At 33.4% G+C, this 18,574-nt stretch overlaps 2 protein-coding genes and 2 long non-coding RNA genes across 5 annotated transcripts; 1 reads left to right on the forward strand and 3 right to left on the reverse strand.

Annotated features, from left to right (window-relative positions):
• Nucleotides 1–680: 680 nt before the first annotated feature.
• Nucleotides 681–1,474, reverse strand: LOC106381884. The gene is made up of 3 exons (XR_002656090.2): nt 1,382–1,474; nt 1,103–1,196; nt 681–1,027 (listed from the first exon to the last, which is right to left on the reverse strand). It is a non-coding gene; the product is annotated as an uncharacterized LOC106381884 (long non-coding RNA).
• A 71-nt stretch (nt 1,475–1,545) lies between these two features.
• Nucleotides 1,546–3,149, reverse strand: LOC111203313. 2 transcript variants are annotated; one of them, XR_002656092.2, is made up of 6 exons: nt 2,781–3,149; nt 2,401–2,695; nt 2,164–2,321; nt 1,971–2,091; nt 1,754–1,883; nt 1,546–1,593 (listed from the first exon to the last, which is right to left on the reverse strand). It is a non-coding gene; the product is annotated as an uncharacterized LOC111203313 (long non-coding RNA). The 2 variants fall into 2 exon arrangements; XR_002656091.2 differs by having other exon boundaries at nt 1,547–1,599; nt 2,781–3,148.
• Nucleotides 3,150–8,566: 5,417 nt separating this feature from the next.
• Nucleotides 8,567–9,331, forward strand: LOC106378490 (uncharacterized mitochondrial protein AtMg00310-like). Its single transcript, XM_013818608.1, has one exon. The coding sequence runs from the start codon at nt 8,567–8,569 to the stop codon at nt 9,329–9,331; it is 765 nt and encodes a 254-aa protein (XP_013674062.1).
• Nucleotides 9,332–16,649: 7,318 nt separating this feature from the next.
• LOC106380375 (defensin-like protein 295) lies at nt 16,650–17,198 on the reverse strand. Its single transcript, XM_013820138.3, has 2 exons — nt 17,150–17,198; nt 16,650–17,033 (listed from the first exon to the last, which is right to left on the reverse strand). Exons 1-2 carry the CDS (start codon nt 17,196–17,198, stop codon nt 16,747–16,749), a joined length of 336 nt encoding a protein of 111 aa, XP_013675592.1. The 3' UTR covers nt 16,650–16,746.
• Between the last annotated feature and the right edge of the window lie 1,376 nt (nt 17,199–18,574).

Raw genomic sequence — 18,574 nt, forward strand, 5'->3', positions numbered from 1 at the left:
GGCTCTCGTTGGCCCAGTGGGTAAGGTTTCGGTTCCTGAGTTGGATCCGACATGATCGATGTCGTTGACTCTCGATGGTGTGGTTCCGACGGTTTGATTAGGATCCATAGTCGCGCTTAGGAAACTTAGATCGGTTTCTTAGCAAAGATGTTTTTCGTTTATCTTCCCCACAGTCGGTGCTAAAATGTAGATCCTAAAATATACACTAAGTATTTGATAGTGATCGGAAGTTTAATCTAGGGAAGATAAAATGATGTAGGAAACGATATATTTAGAACACAACGATCTAATCAGTTTCCAATAGGCAAAGATGGATTTTATTGATGAATAAGGGTTAATACAATGAGTGAATTAAGATCGAACGTTACAAACGAGATCGATAAGATAAATGACTAAAGCTAGATGAAAACAAGGTCGATATGGTCTTTCTTAGCGTAAGAAAACAGCTATTATATGCTATTGTTAGCGTTATTGAAACCGCTATGTCTACCCAGCTATAATAGGTCCCCCTATATGATAGCAGTTTTTTAAACGCCATTATATGAGAGACATATGATAGCTTTGTTTTTAATTTGCTATGGTTAGTAGAAAATTATGACAGCTTTTATGTATCAATGCTATATCGATTATGTGCTGTTCATAGAAACATGTTTTTGTGAATTAGATTTACGTAAAAAAAATATATTCAATTTATATTTCATTGATAAAACCAAAATGTACTTACATCATTACCACACACAAACATGTCTACATTTTCATCAAATCTTACACAAACATCAGAGCTAAATATAAAAAGGACTATAGAAAACAAGGGAACTAAATCAAAACCTTGAGCTCCCATTTCCTTCTTGGCCTTAGCATGTATCTCTGATGTGTGAGAACATCTTCTGCATGTCCTCTCAGCTTTGACATCGAGAGTAGTATTTCCAGTTACTGTCTTTGCGGTTCCTGTCTTTGCACGAGCTATGATGTCTCGTTTTTGCAGTGCATGAACTAACACACCCCTAGCATCATCTACCGAAAAAATCTGAAGAAAAAGAGTAAGAATTAAATAAACAAAGACGTTTAATGAGAGGGTTAATACACTTTGCCAAGGACTTACCAAATCACTACGTTCAAACACTTGCCAAAGCTGTCTCCAGATGTCGAGGTTCTTTTCGAAAGGAGTCAACACAAGCTTTTCATTTTCCTCTAGCCTAAACACAAATACAGGAGAACACGTAAGCACGTATAAGCAAATGGCAATGAGCAATATAGAACAGTGCACATGACGAAAACAATTCATACACGCCAACAAACATTTCGTTAACGGATAGATATTGATTTTTTTTATAAGAATCACACTAAAAGAGGTAAGAGTCACTAGACAAAAAAAGCTAACCTCACAAACATCCGGCGCCAATTCAGAAAAGCTTGTTTTTCATTAGCATCAAGTTCTTCCACTGACATTTCTGATATGCGAGGAGGTCTGAAGATGAAGTAAATGATACTGAATCTCAGAGCTATGGAAATGGAGAAATCAATTAAAAGAGAATTAAAAGGGACGTGCCTTCAAGGCACTTGAAGACTACTGGCGTGTAAAGCCTCCTCTATCTGAAACTTAAACATGAGAGAAACATCACAAGATTAAAAGTTGAGCAACTTAAAACAACAACAAATGATACTCGCTCTTCTGCTCCTCTTTTCTGAATTATGTCTTATACATCAGAAATTAAATTAACACATAAACAGACATGACTAAAATCATAAGAACCTGAAAGCAGAGTAGTCTACAGCTTGTTCAGGAGGAGTTTGAAGATAGAGAAAGCTAAATTCTTTCTAGGTCATGTCTTTGCACGAGCTATGATGTCTCGTTTTTGCAGCGCATGAACTATCAGATCCCTCTTCAGACAACACAAAACACAATATGTCAATACAGATAAAGGATAAATCTTTAACAGTTTTCAGATTGAAAGGAAAAGTCTTTTAACCTGAACGGGAAGAGGTGACTGATACCACGCTTCTCTAGAGACTCACCGAGGCAAACCGAGTTTCGAGATAGCGAGTTCTTCAGCATTCAGGGAGCAACCTGCAGCAAAGAGGGCCAGAGACCTATATACTTGTGTAAATAACTTGATACAAAAACCTATAAAACAGTGCTACAGGAATCAAATCTAAACATACCTGACAATTGAGACGCACATAAGTTCCATCTCTGTTTCACAAGAGAAAAAATATTTGAAAACACAAACTTTACCAAGAAAGGTGAGAGAAGAAGACCCAGGAGATAGTATAATCACTGCACTGACTCCATTTCTCTAGCGTCAAAACTTTCATTCACCCTAATAACAAAAGGCACAACCCCAATTACAAACACTCTCTACGTCTCATGTCATCAAAAAGGGATGTTTAGAAAGGTACCGTCTTTTATAATCGATACCACCTGTTCCATCAACAAGAGAGAGTCTAACTTCAGTGACTTTGGAGAATTCTTCTGTCACTAACTAACCCAACAAGTGACACTTGTTACAAGACCAAACATCACCACACAACTAAGTAACGAATAATAAAAAAAAAGACGGAGAAATCTGGAAGAGATTGTAAGTTTGTGAGTCTGATTCCATTGATGACGATATCAGATTTTTTCACCACCGAAATGAAAAGACTCGGTGATTTTCTTCACCCTCACTGGGACGAGTCCCTGGAAGTCATGATTCTGCACTTACAAACACATAGCAAAGTGGATTTATAATCTTTCATAAATCGAGAAACTAGGGCGAAATTAACATAAGGAATCAGACCTTAGCAGGTTAGGAGGATTGCAAAGAATAAGCTTGAGTAATGCTCTTTCTTTCTCCTTAGAGTCTCCATCTCTACACTTAAGTCGAATAGGCAGAGATGATAAAACTCCAGTGGAATTAAAAAGAATAAGAGCGGAGGATCTAAATCGTCATGGATGCGGGCAGAGATGGAGTTAGGGTTTGGGTGAGCTGGGTTAGAGGGAACGGGAGGTGGAGGAGGCGGAGGACGGCTGTGGAGAAACAATGTGGTGCTGATGGTTGTCGGAGAGATAGAAGAAGCAACATCGAAGGAGAGAAAGATTTGGAAATAATTTTTTTTGCCAGAACCAAAATTTGGCTAAGTATTGACACTAATAAAGAAACCTAGGCTCGAAAACTCACTTTCGCTTCCCGCTTAGTGAAAATACGATTTAGCACTAATAAAATGCTATTATAAAGTATCATATTCCAGAATATCATCTTTAATAACAGTTTGTAAATCAATGCTATTGTAATGTGCTATTAATGTTTCTTTTTTTTTGTAGTGGTCGCGCTTAGGAAACTTAGATCGGTTTCTTAGCAAAGACGTTTTTCGTTTATCTTCTCCACAGTCGGTGCCAAAATGTAGATCCTGAAATCTACACTAAGTATTTGATAGTGATCGGAGTTTAATCTAGGGAAGATAAAATGATGTAGGCAACAATATCTTTAGAACACAACGATGTAATCAGTTTCCAGTAAGCAAAGATGAATTTTATTGATGAATAAGGGTTAATACAACGGGTGAATTAAGATCGAACGTTACAAACGAGATCAATAAGATAAAAGACTAAAGCTAGATGAAAACAAGGTCGATATGTGGGTGTAGCTCTCTCTAGGGTTTTCAGCGTGCCCCCTTTCGTGTGCCTTTATTTCTTCTTATAGTGAGCTGCTTCCACGGTCTCCGCAACTGCTCCGCGATCTTCGGTTCGTTGAATCGATCTCTTCTCGTTTCGTCGACGTTGGGCTTCCTCGTGGTCGTCTGGCCCAAGCCATTCAGGCTCAATTACCTAATTGTCCGGAATTGGGTCCAACAATATGGCATCTGAGTGCATTATTCGTTTATATAATATACCTTGTTAATAAAACAAGTACCTTTATATAATACTTCATCCGTTCCTTAATGATAGACTTTTTAGAAAAAAAGTTTGTGAAAGATATATTTTTTGTGTTTTCTATGAAAAAATTGTAAACTTCAAGAAAATTAATTGACTTTATTGAATCACTATTGGTTAAAAATTATCGAAAATTGAAAATTACATAAAACAATACATTTATTATGGTAGTTTAATGTGTTTTCTTAATATGTGTGAAAATACTAAAAAATCTATCTTTGTGAAACCGATGGAGTATGATACAACAGAGAAAATATAATTGAAGTAGACCATGGCTTATTAATTCATATTTACGAACCGAACAATAGCATAAACTTTTAGATCAGTTATACCATTTGATAAGTTTGTTCAGTTTATAACAGAGAACTAAATCTCGATCCAAGCAACCGCGCAGATTTTTATTTTCATTTATTTTTATATAAATATTTTGTTTTCAATTCTAAATTGGTATATTATAATATATATGTGTCTATCAATTTTTAAAACATAATAAGTTTACGGTATATTTTTTCATTGAATAGATTGTTTCAAACTTTCACATGTATTTGTATCTTCTTCAATATATATATTTTCAGATTATTATTTCATTATTAAAATCGTAACAATATATATAAAGATTAGTAAAATATTGTTTTACTGTCATATTCAAAGATATTTTAACATTCAAAAAATTAGGAAGTTTTTAAAAAATTAAACTTTTCGTTTCATAGATTTATATTATCGAGTAAATAATTAAAAATTTAGTTCTTGTTTAATTTTTAAAATAAACTATATAGTTTAAAATTTGTTTTCATTGGTTCAAGGTAGTAAAGATTAATCATTGTTAGATAATATGATTTTTGTTATTAAAAATTTTTTTTATGATTTTAAAAGTTAACATCGACAAATATTTAATTAATTAACATATGGAGGTATAGTATTACAACATTAAATTATATCTATTTAATTTATACTATCTATAAATCCAATGAATCATCTATTGCTTAAATCCAATTATTGATAGACCAATAAAAATATTTGTTAGGCCCAAAATTTAAATGATAAGATTGGAGATTAAATGTAACATGTCTTTCTAGGAATAGGTCCATTAAATCCATTTTTAAAAAAAAATCACACATAAATCAAGGTTGTGACTTCTGTTTTAATATATAAGATAATGGTTGTAGCAGTAGCGGTCCTGACCGGAAACAACAGAAACACATGCTTCGGGTATTATATATAGCTTTTGGTTTGGGCTCTTGTTGGTTTCCTAAAAGGGTGCAAGTTTGAATCCATTTAACATCTCATTTATTTTTTCATAATAGTTTTTTTTATGAGATGTGAAATTTATTGATCAATGTAAAAAGAATATGGTTTTACACAAAAAACCTATAGAGAAAAATTTACAAGGCTAAAAAGAATGAATGTAAGCTCCAATGAATTATGCGGAGATTTCGAACCAATGGCTCGTCAAGCCGACAAGCCTGTGGTTTACTCTGTAACGCAATGAGGTAATCTTTGCGGTAGCCTTTTAGATGTTTCCTCTCATTCCTCTCTTTCCATATATAGTAAATGCAGGTCATGGAACAGCATTTTTACCAGGATCTTATCCATACTACGAAGATCATTTTGATTTGGTCTAGGACCGGTCCCTTGCAAGACCAGATGGATCTCTATTCTATTAAAATAGTTTCATTCTAAAAAATTGACTGTAGAAAATTGTTATACCAATTCATTAGTAATTTAATATGACTTATTTTATATTTGTCTTAATCAATCAAAAATATAATTTTTAAAGAAAATAGCAAACAATATACTTTTGAAAGACGGTAATCCTCCATTTTCTTAAACAACAAAATCTTCCTATACCATATCTAAACAATAATGAATACAAAATCTTTTCAAATCTTTTAATAAGTAACGTTGTAGATTAGAGTCTCTTATTGATAAAATAATCATATAAATAAATATTGTAATTAAACTTAAATTCAAAAAATTAAATCATCAATCACATAATAACACATGTTAAACAAAGCTCTTAACTTTGTGTGAAGTGTTCTCAAACAAGAGCATTTTCTACTTTCTCTCTTAATTTGTATTTAATTTTTCTTTATTTTTAATCAAAGAACACACTCGAGAACACATCCAATGTGGACTCAGACTCATATCTCTGTAAGAATCAAATACTATTTTCTTAAATGGCAAAGACAAATGTGTACATAAACATATTGGATGAATGTTTACTGAAATCAAACACTTTCTCAAATTAGTTGAGTATCATGTAAATGTATAACTAATATAAACAAAGTTAATTGAATATCCTAAAACTCTGACTCGCGTAGCCCATATCTTATCAACATCAAACACGTTTTCTTTCTCCCAATCACAGAGTCAATATATTGAACACCAAATTTCATTTTGATGTTAATTATTTGTACCAAAACAATAAAAATAAAACCACGCTAATCACGGATTAATGGTAGTTATTATTTAAATAACAGACCCATATTTTATAGGTATTCCGAGCCTTAAATATTTCAAGGTCCAGCCTAGTCGTCAGCCAATTTGATGTAGTATTAGTCTATTGTGCTTATACTATTTGAGATTTCTCGTAACTATAACCCAAAATCACGTGTGAAAACAGAAGAAAGTATCATACATTTAAATGAGTCTACAAACATCATACTATGCACCAGATACCAGACCATCATATCTTTTGAGATTTCTGCAGCATCATTGAAGCGAAATATACTCTTGTATATTTTTTGTTACCGAATTCAACATCCAAAATGACACATGCAGACTGTAAAATAGATAGATTAATAAAATCAATTGAAACACACACATACATATCAACATTCTATTTACAATTTATGATTTTATCCAAATCAATAAACATTAAAAGTACAAAAAAAGTTAACGGTAGATAACCACAAGCGAAAACACTTGCGGTCCAACTCTTAGTAACTATAACATGTAGTAAAATCACTAAAAATGAAAGAAAGACTATACTTAATCTTGTTAACGAGAAAGAGGGAGGCAGAAAGAGATCTTGTAGTTCTTTCTTGCCTTTCAAGCAGTTGCTTAGTGATTGCGGCACGTTGGAATTTCCATTTATTGGGAATATGCTTTTTAGGGTTGGAAAAAGGTCAGGTGGAGCAACTGTTAGATGCCGTTTAGATAGAGCGGTGGAGAATGAGGATTGACATGAGAAGTTTCCACATACAGCTAGCAAGTATCTCAGGCTCTGGGGTTTGGACCATCGTCAGATCCTAGCAGATATTTTCTCAAAACCAGTGAGAAAGAAAAAAAAAATTCAAATTTGATAAACGCTGGTTGGATAATGAGGAACTAAGACAAGTCATTCTCGAGGGATGAAAATCAGAGGACCTGCCTCCTGATGCGAATATAATGGAACATATTGATAGTTGTCGAAAAGCTTTGAGTCAGTGGAGGAGACAAATCAATGTGAACTCAGAAAAACTAGTGGAAGAGCTTAAAGAAAATATGGAAGATCTATACTCGAATGATGATGCAGCTCTAAAAGAACTATCTAATGCTCTTAAGGCAGAAGAGATGTTTTGGAGACAGAAGAGTAGGGTTCTTTGGTTAAGGGAAGGTGACAGAAATTCAAAATACTTCCATGCGCTAGTGAAACAAAGAAGGGCAAGAAATAGTATCACACAGCTTCTAGATGAAAATGGAAATATGGTGGAGGATGAAGAAGGATTAGTAGCCATTGCTACTAGCTACTTCAGACAAATTTTTGAGTCTTCAAATCCGGAAGATATAGCAGATGCGTTGGAAAATGTCTCGACAACGATTACTGGGGCAATAAATGAGGATCTCACAGCTCCAGTAACTGAATGGAAAGTTAAATTAGCTATATTCTCCATGCACCCAGAGAAAGCCCCAGGACCCGATGGGATGACAGCCCTATTCTATCAGAAGTCTTGGGGTACTGTCAAAGAGGATTTAACTCGTATGGTTAATCAGTTTCTTTTTGAAGGAACAATGGCTCAGGAGCTAAATGATACCAATATCTGCCTAATTCCTAAAACGACTAAGCCAAACGAAATGACAAAGTTTAGACCTATCAGTCTATGTAACGTCAGCTATAAAATAATTTCTAAGGTCTTATGCCAAAGATTAAAGAAGATTCTTTCCCAACGGATATCTGAAACCCAGTCAGCCTTTGTTGCGGATAGACAAATTACAGATAATATAATGATAAATCAGGAGATGTTCCACGCACTGAGAACTAAGCCAGCTGGAAGAGTTAAGAGAATGTCCATCAAAACGAATATGAGTAAAGCATATGATAGGATGGAATGGTCATTCATTTAGGCGGTTATGCGGAAGATGGGTTTCTCAAAGATTTGGATTGACTGGATTTTGAGATGCATCACCTCGGTTAAGTACAGAGTTCTGATGAATGGAAAACCAAGGGGAAATATTTTTTCAGGAAGAGGTTTACGTCAAGGAGATCCTTTGTCTCCTTTCATATTTATTCTATGCACAGGAGCGCTCGTTAGCTTTCTAAATCATGCAGAGAATCAATGAAAGATAACGGGGATGCGAGTCGCACGCACTAGCCCCCCGGTATCGCACCTTCTCTTTGCTGATGATAGCCTTTTCTTCTGTAAGGCGGAGCCCCGTGAATGTGAAGAAGTTATGAAAGTAGTCAGGAAGTATGGAAAAGCATCAGGACAATGTATCAACTTTGATAAATCTGCATTACTCTTTGGTAAGAGGATTGCAGCGAATGATAGAAAACAAATTAAAGACACACTTGGAATCCAGAATGAAGGGGGAATGGACACATACTTAGGAATACCAGAGGATATCAGCGGATCTAAGTGTAAGCTCTTCGCTTTCCTAAAAGAAAAACTACTACATAGAGTGAATGATTGGACAGGTAGATGGCTATCAAAAGGAGGGAATGAAGTTTTGATTAAATCTATTCTCCTAGCTCTTCCTACATATGTAATGTCCATCTTTTTGCTTCCTTTGGAGATCTGCGAGAACCTTGCAAGTGCCATAGCACAATTCTGGTGGAGTTCAAACCCACCAAAACGAGGGATTCACTGGGCTAAATGGGAAAAGATGTGTGCTCCCAGAGAGGATGGTGTAATTGGTTTCTGTATGATCCATGAATTTAATTTAGCTCTTCTAGCGAAGCAGCTCTGGCGTCTTGTTCAATACCCAGATTCATTAGTGGCGAGAGTTCTTCAGGGAAAATATTACCGCCTCAGTTCGCCCTTGCGAATTGGCGCGGTGGATAACCCATCTTATGTGTGGACGAGTATTTCAGCGGCAAGGAAGCTTTTACTTTTGAGTATCAGGAGTAAAATGCATTCAGGATATGAAGTCAATGTCTGGCAGGATCCATGGATTCCTTCAACGCCAGCTAGGCCGGCACGAACCAGGGCCCAATAGTAAATCCGAAGATGCTTGTAAGTAGCCTTATTAATTTTGAATCAAAGGAGTGAGACGCTCGAATACCGGCACAATATATTGATCAAGAGGACATACTGATAATTATGAGTTTGGCCATAAGCCCGACCCATCAACGGGATTCATTCTGCTGGAGCTACACTAAAAATGGTCAATATACTGTTAAGTCTGGATACTGGGTTGCTACAAATATTTTGACAGCAGAGGAGGAAACATAAGTTCTACAGCCTAGCATAACTGAACTCAAAGCCTTTGCTTGGAAAGTGAACGCACCAGAAAAAATTCGTCATCTTATATGGCAATTAATTTCAGGGCAGGTACCAGTAGCAAAGAATTTAATACGTCGTAATATGCGGTGTGATAATTATTGTCCAAGATGTGGAGAGCCAGTTGAAAATGTTACTCACGCGATCTTTGAATGCCCACCAGCATTACAAGCATGGGCACTATCATCAACGCCGTCAAGTTCTCAAATATTCCCTATATCAAGTATGTACGCCAATATGGATTATCTTTTCTGGAGGAAGAATACAATTTGGAGGCCGGAAGATGATAGAGACCCTTACCCCTAGATAATCTGGTACATCTGGAAGACAAAGAATGATAAGCTATTCAGAGGGATAGATAGGGACCCTTTGGAATTAGCCAGATATGCAGAGAGTGAGTGCCAGACTTGGTATAATGCTAAGGATTCTATACCTACTCCTCCACAGACACCAATTGTTGAAGAAACACAAGCCTTAATCTTGGATAATATTTGTATGGTGGATGGTTCATGGACATCTACAGATCAATTCAGCGGCAATGGATGGGTTTGGAAGGACAACACGGGAAAAATCCAACTTATGGGGACACGGAACTTAAGAAGGCTGGAGACATCATTACACTCGGAACTGGAAGCGTTGAAATGGGCGATGGAGAGCATGCTTCAGCATTCAACCTGCCAAAGTTTTGGGACAGATTGTAAGGACCTGATCGCGATGATAAAGGACCCCCAAGCATGGCCAAACTTTTCAACAGAGCTGGAAGTTATTCAAATTATCCTGATGTGCTATTCGGATTTCAAGATCACCTACGTGCCCAGAACGAAGAATGAAATTACTGATTCTTTAGCTAGGAATGCTCGTTTTTTTCATAGATCTCTATGTTTTATTGGTTTTTCTATTCAGGTCTGGTTACCCAGATCACCTCATGTTTGGATAATAGAATAGCCGTTTGTTGGCAAAAAAAAAAAAAAAATCTTGTTAACCAAAGAAATAAAAGAGTGATTTTTACATATTTAGTTATTTGGCCTTTTTCTTTAATACTTTAAGGTATTTTAAGCATGTGGTGTACTTTATATCTTGATTGTGGCATTTCTTTGACGAAAATAACCTTGATGACAAGGAGACTTCTTATGCGGATGTGGTCACGTTTTGTGTGGTTGTGTGCAACTATGTTGGCTGCCACTTCCGTCTCCAGCTGAACCACGTCCATCACACTGCTATGTCCTTTAGAAGCAGCACCATGTCCACCACTGATGCGTCTTGACTAGCGCACCGGGCAAAACAAACATGCATGGCTTGATCATGGAAATCAATAATGATATATGCTCATTGTTTGACTCATATCTTCCAACCCATGAGGTCTCTATGCATGAAATCACTTGGAGAATGTGCTCAACACAGTTACGGAGCTCCTCGATGAAGAATCAGATCAAACGGAGTTCAGGTGTGGGAGTTATGCAATTTGCAAATCAGGTGATATCCAGTTCTCGCGAATTTGGGCCGTACGGATCGTCCAACCCACATCTTGATCCTTACCACTATGGACCAGAACGATCAGAATGAACCAGGACAGTACTCGAAGGGTCTCCTTAACCAGTCCACCTTAAACTCAGCAACTTTGACTCATTTATTATTTTTTAGTCAAATTTCTCATTTCCTAGATGTGTGAATCCCACAAATAATTATATCTTTCTTTGACCACATCTAGTATAAATATGTAAACTCTTCTATGAATAAAATAAGTCTATGTTTTTGAGTTTATTTCGTTTCTTCTCTAAGTGAGAGAGAGAGAGTTCTTTAGCTAGTTCATTGGTGTAAATCGGCTTGTTGATTTGTTGGTCAGCCAATTCATCCTTGTGTCTTGTTTGGTGGTTAGCCAACACATTCATTCTTTCTTTGGTGGTTAGCCTTATATCGTGGGTATATCAAGAGCCATTACGCATCTCTTGACGATCCTTTCAACCCATCTCAGTTCCAGAAGTGCTGTTTGGCTTCTCGGATCATATCCAACACCCAGCTAAAGTGATCATTCCCGATTTAGGGCGTATCAAGTGGTATCAGAGCCACTTTGGCTGGTTTGTTTTCATTTCATCTTTTCATCTTCTAATCTCTCCACGATTTTCTTTTCTTATTTCTTGGATCCGGGTTGTTCCTTTACTCCCTTGTGATCGCCTATTATTTAAAAAAAAACATCGATAAAAAAAAAGAGAGTAAAGTTTTGGCTTGAATCACTTCTGAAGAGAAATCCAGGGGGAGTGGTGGAAGAGAAACCCTGCTGGCTGAAGATCCATATCAAAAATCTCTTCATCTTTCTTTATCTTTTTTTTCCCACAAAAGTTTGTTTTGGGTTTTGATTGCTGAATTTTGACTGCCTATCATCCTTTGAACCAGTGGAAAGAACTCTGAGTGATCACCTAAAAAAAAACGTGAGCTAAACACTTTGAGAATGTGAGGATTTTTATTTGCTAACTCTTTTGTTAAGTGTTTTCAGGATGTTTGAACTTCTCAAGAAATCAAAACCACAACAAGACGTTTACTTTCCTTTTAAAACCGTGTTAGAAAAAGAGCAAATGATTTTTGGAAATAAGAAACATTTTGCTTCTAATGGGTTTGATTTTGTGCAGAAACAAAAGAACCAAAGGAAGAGACAAAACATGTTCGATGATGATGAGAAGTGGGTCAGAAGTGGTGATCGCCCCTTCACCAAAACCAAGAGAAGCAACCGTGATGTGTTTGATCAGAATGAGCTTCAGACTCATGTCAGCTTGGAGAAAATGTTGCATAAGGCAATTCATGCTATCCGACAACTCAAAAAGAAGGGAAACACCAACACTTCTCATGCACCAAAACAACAAAGTAATTTTTCTTCTCTTTCAAATTCTGATTTGAAAACTAATGTGTTGTCTTCTGATAAAAGCAAAGCTGTGAAACCCACAAGCAAAGCTCATTCTACCAGGTGCTTCAAATGCCATAGGATCGGTCATTATGCTAACAAGTGCCAAAACCAGAAACCATTGGTGACTTTGGAGAATGAAAAAGTTGAAACCGAACCAGAAAAGGAGGAATTTCCAGACCTATCGTCAATTTTCGATGACTATGCACATGAGCCAATGGCAGGTTTAAAATCTTGTGAACATAAAAGCTTATTTTCTTTTCAATCTGAATCAATTCTTGATGAGTCTTGTTCGCAATTAAACATTTTACAATCAGAGAATCCAAGTAGTTTTGAATTAATTTCTCAGTTTGAAAAGGATTCTGAAAACGTTTTGAACAAGGATGAATTTTCTGGTCTTTTGAATCCTCTTGATATTGGTACATATGACCTTGGTTTTGGAAGCTTTGTGTCAATACAGGAAGAGGCAGATGAAAAACAAAACCGTGGTCATCAAACAAACCAAGAAATATCTTCTTCCATTCAAAAACCGGACCAAGCTCAAGGTGAACAATATTTCGATTATGATTCCTTTGCTTATAACCGTTTTCCTTTTAATGTTACAGATTTGAGGACAAATCTTTTTGAAGAGAGAGGGAATTATGCGCCCTTGAGTAGCGCACCGGGCAAAACAAACATGCATGGCTTGATCATGGAAAGCAGTAATGATATATGCTCATTGTTTGACTCATATCTTCCAAGCCACGATGCCTCTACGCATGAAATCACTTGGAGAATGTTCTCAACTCAATTACGGAGCTCCTAGAAGAAGAATCAGATCAAACGGAGTTCAGATGTGAGAGTTATGCAATTTGCAAATCAGGTGATCTCCAGTTCTCGCGAATTTGGGCCGTACAGATCGTCCAGCCCACGTCTTGATCCTTACCACCATGGACCAGAACGACCAGAATGAACCTGGACAGTAGTCGAAGGGTCTCCTTGACCAGTCCACCTCAAACTCAGCAACTTTGACTCATTTATTATTTTCTAGTCAAATTTCTCATTTCTTAGATGTGTGAATCCCACAAATAATCTTTCTTTGACCACATCTAGTATAAATATGTAAACTCTTCTATGAATAAAACAATTCTATGTTTTTGAGTTTATTTCGTTTATTCTCTGAGTGAGAGAGAGAGTTCTTTAGCTAGTTCATTGGTGTGAACCGGCTTGTTGATTTGGTGGTCAGCCAATTCATCTTTGTGTGTTGTTTGGTGGTTAGCCAACACATTCATTCTTTCTTTGGTGGTTAGCCTTAGATCGTGGGTATATCAAGAGCCATTCTGCATCTCTTGACGATCTTTTCAAGCCATCTCAGTTCCAGAAGTGCCGTTTGACTTCTCGGATCATATCCAACACCCAACTAAAGAGATCCTTCCCGATTTAGGACGTATCAACCACCTTCACCACTACTACTTCCATAACCTTCTCCATGAGCTCTACTTCCACCATAAGCTCCTTCGCTGCGATGGTAGTGGATGTGAATGCTGTCCAGAATAACCACATCAACAAGGATTGATCCATGGTTTCTGTTTTTGTGTTTCACATGTGTAGACGGACATGCGTGGACGAAACAGATGTGGACAGGCATGTATATTTGAGTGGAGTTGATTGGTGGATGTGAACACATAAGAAGTGGTCAGGCAAGACTACGTGAAAGTGTATGTGGTTGTGGTCACCTTGAATGTGGTTGTGTGCAATAATTTGTGAACAAGACACAAATCTGAATGAAACCCAATTTGTGTATAACGACGCAAATCTGATACAAATACAATGAAATGAGATTGAAAAGGATTGGGCTTTGAAAGTTGAGAAAGGATAAAAATTGAAACCGTTGAATTTGATTAGGATTAGGGTTTATCTTCTTCTTCAACCTCTCGACTAGTTGTCTTATCTCTGGTTTTTCTTTGTTTTTAGTTGTTTCCAAAAACCATTACCAATTGTGTTACGACGTATGTGTAGTGTTTCACCATCCTGTCTTACTTTTTTAGAGCATAAGCATCAAAAGTTCAACAAAGAAGTTTTCACACATCCCAAAAAAAAAATATTATAATAATAAAAACTGGTGAACTCGTCTCGCCACGCTCCTTCTGCATGAACCCGGGTCGTTACTGTTTAGCGGGCCCCACGCCACGTGGTAGCCTGCTATTGGTCAGTGTTTTTTAAAAAAAAAAAATCAATCGAAAAATAAAAAAGAAAATAATAAAAAAATCAAATTGTGAACTCCAATCAGGGGTTCATTAATGCGCTTGCTCTTATTATGCGCTGAAGATCTCCAGAAAGTTGAGTGCTTTAATTTTAAAGTGGAAGATGATTCGATTTCTTTCAATGAAAATCACATGTGAGAGAAAAATGTATAGCAAAGGGGTGCTTTAAGTGTAAAAAAAATTAAAAAGTAACTTTCAGTGTAATTTTTTCGAAATAAATAACAATTTATTCAATCTATATTATTCTAAACATACATGCAACTCTTTCTCAATACATGTTATTAATATCATTGAAAAAATCTTGCCACAGTAGTAAAAACAAAATTAAAATTCATATCTATTATATTAAAAAGAGTCCATATTTTCATCTATGCCACACTAGGTACATTTCATCAATTACACATATTTGATTATTTACATTAATTTATTAAATATTTTTTTAAAAAATATAAATAATTACAACTATAACTTTAAATTTTATATTTATCTAACAAAATCTTACTATTAAATTAGAATATTTATTTAAATTAATGCATTAATTAATTTCACCATTAGTAACATATTATTATAAATTAATGTTAATTAATATTTTATTTTGAAACAAAAACAAAAATTATATTCTATCATTTATAAATTTTATAATTATAATCTATATTATATTAAATAATAGTAATATATGAATTAAATTTGAAAAATATGTTAAATTGGTAAATTAAAATGTTTTACTTTAAAATGATTTCATTCAAAGAAAGAAATAAAATATCATTCAATGTTTAAACGGATTAAATTCGTAAAGTACATAATATTTTAATACAAAAATAATTATTAGCATATGTTAAACTATTATATCTACAACTATATATTATCTATTTATTTATTTTGAAAATCACAATAATATATTATTTAAACAAATTATATAAAAAAATATAAAATTATATATCTAATATTTAGTTTTTGTGTTATTTACAAAATATGCGATTAGAAAACTTTAAAAGTTTAATGATCATTAAAGATATTAATTACAGATCAATTTTAACTATAAATTTAATGTTTATATTTAATTATAACAAAATATTTTTAGAAAAATATAAAAAATCTTAACATAAAATTGTAAATTCTTTTTATATAATAATGTATTTGTTTAGTAACAAAAAAAAAATCATATAATCTTCCAACCTCAAAAAATAATTGTGCAAGTTTTCAAATTTCTTTTGACCATATATATAATTATGAAAATAAATATCTCAAACTCAAAATAATAATATCTCAAATTAAAAAAATATAAAAACATATTTTGTAAAAATATAATTTTTGAAATGCAACACGGAAAAACAAATTATGTTGTAAAAATCAAAGTAGTTTAAAATGTTAAGTTAAAAACAAAAAAAATATCATATAATAATAAAATTTACTAAAATAATATGATATATGCTACTATGTATAAAATCTAAAATAAAGACGCTAAATTACTTAAATTGAACAATGTATTTACTTATAAAAATGAGCAATATTCTAAAATAACATATGTCAAAGTATACTTTTATAAACACAACATGGAAATATTAATTATGATAAACAAATATTCTTTCTATAGTATAACTAAATAAAATTTTAAAATATATTGTAAATAAGCTGTAGAAATTAAGAAAAAAACATATTTTGAAAGAGATTCTCGATTTGGTTATTTATATTGAAGTCAGAAATATAATATTATGTAATTACATATTTTTACTGAACTCAAAAATATATTACTATGTAATAACATATTTTTGTACCAAACCCGAAAATATATTAGTATGCTATAAAAATTAATAACAAAAAAAATAAAGCAAATCATTACATATTAATAATGTCGAATAAGAAATCTAAACAATAAGATTATACAGTTACAAAATATATAACACTAAAATAAAAATCATTTATTTAAATTTTTTGTGATAATATCAAAATTATATATTTATGTGGGTCAAACTCTAGTTTATACGATAATAGGCATTAATGAGTACACGTACAGAATCCATTGAAACACATATAAGATCCTGAAAGACATGAAGGTTTCATACGAGGATCGCAATCACTAGTCACCTTGCACGTCTGAGCATAACTCGTCGTTTTAAAGCCGTCAATTTTAGCTTTACGAGTCAGTGAGCCGCTACATTGGCACTGACTCTTTACGCACTGACCTGTCCCACTTGAGCAATGAAGGTATTCACAATCTTTAGTTGTTTTGCAAGGAAGAAAAACCTGAGCTTCCACTGTCGGAATGCTCACCATCGTTGCACCTAAATAAGCACATTGATACCAAAAAAGGAAACAAAATAAACATTTCATTTTTAAACTTCGAATCCATTAAACAAGGCTAATAAAAGGGCTTGTTAAAGAGATTAGAGAGACTTACAAGAGATAACAAGAGCAATGAGAAAGAAGAATGTGATCTTTGATGTCATTCTTAATTATTATGGCAATATTCAATAGACCTCTAATACTTTAACAAAACCAATAGACTTGGTATTTATAGTCTCTTCAAAATTTCATAATTTAATATATCTTTTATTCACTGACTCAAATCTGTAATGACTTTTAACACTATGTAGAAAATCTCTTATTTAAGAATGTAATATTTTTATTTTAATATTGGTCAGATAGTCATTTATATCATTATATTTTTTCTAAAGAATTTAATCAAAATGAAAATATATGTGCATATACAAAAATATGTTTTCTCTTTAATGATGATACATGTGTATCATATTATTCCAGTAAATAATTTTAATATACATAAATATTTTATGCCATGACTAAAAAATTAATATAATCTAGTTAAAAATAATATACTTATTAAATATGTTTTATCCACAGTATATGTCATTTTATTTTAATAGCTAGTTTAATAATATAAATATATATACATAATTTTCTTAAAAAATGTGAAATAAAAATTTTCATATAATATGCCATCAAATTAAAATAAAATAAATATATTTTAAATGGAGGGATAATATATTTATTGAAATCAACACATTTTATTGAAACATATAATCATAAAATAGTAATATGAAGTTAATAAGATAGAGAGCCCAATTCCATTTTTGACAGGCCCAAATCTAAGTTTACAGGGCATAAAATAATAGTAACTCAAGAACAAAACAATGAAAAACTTATATTAACTTTAGATTTATTGTAAAATACCATAAAGAGAATTATAATTGTATTAGTGCTTAAACTATAATACAGTAGGAGAAACTCATTTTCATTTTGAATTTGACAATCTGTATTGTAGAAACATTACAATAATAAAAAATTATAAGAAAAATGCATATCAATTTAAGTATCTTTTATATTAGATTATAAAAAAATAAATTCTATGTTTTTAAAGCATAAGTCACAATTTAATTGTGTTTAGTGCAGCAATTAATATCGGCATTAACGAAAAAATGCAGTTCTTAATCTTTTAAACTGAGGTACAAATATGAACTTACTCTTAAAACAACTTTTAGTTACACTCTAATGTCACAAATAAAACTACATAATCCTAACTTTCAGAATTTATCATTTTTTGTTAATTAAAGCAACCATAACACATACTTAAATTAATTTTAAAACTAACTAATTTTAAAACTTTCCAAAAATTTCTCAGCTTTAATAAACTTTCGAAATATTTGATATTTAGTTGTTACAAAATAATATTCTTTAAAAATACCACCCAACATCTAGAATACACAAACTAATATTTGCTAAATGGTAAAATAACAAAATAATTCCAAAGTTGATACATATAAAAACCTCAACTCTATTACTCTAATCCCGAACCACAATAACTTAA

The sequence above is a fragment of the Brassica napus genome, chromosome C2, assembly GCF_020379485.1.
Source record: "Brassica napus cultivar Da-Ae chromosome C2, Da-Ae, whole genome shotgun sequence".
NCBI lineage: Eukaryota > Viridiplantae > Streptophyta > Magnoliopsida > Brassicales > Brassicaceae > Brassica > Brassica napus.

What these genes read in the sequence shown, in the direction of transcription:
- LOC106378490 (XM_013818608.1), top strand. Translation starts at nt 8,567, where the DNA reads ATGAAAGTAGTCAGGAAGTATGGAAAAGCATCAGGACAATGTATCAAC.
- LOC106380375 (XM_013820138.3), bottom strand. Translation starts at nt 17,198, where the DNA reads ATGACATCAAAGATCACATTCTTCTTTCTCATTGCTCTTGTTATCTCT. An exon ending in CATTGCTCTTGTTATCTCTT is followed by an intron (nt 17,034 to 17,149) that starts GTAAGTCTCTCT and finishes GTGCTTATTTAG; the next exon opens with GTGCAACGATGGTGAGCATT.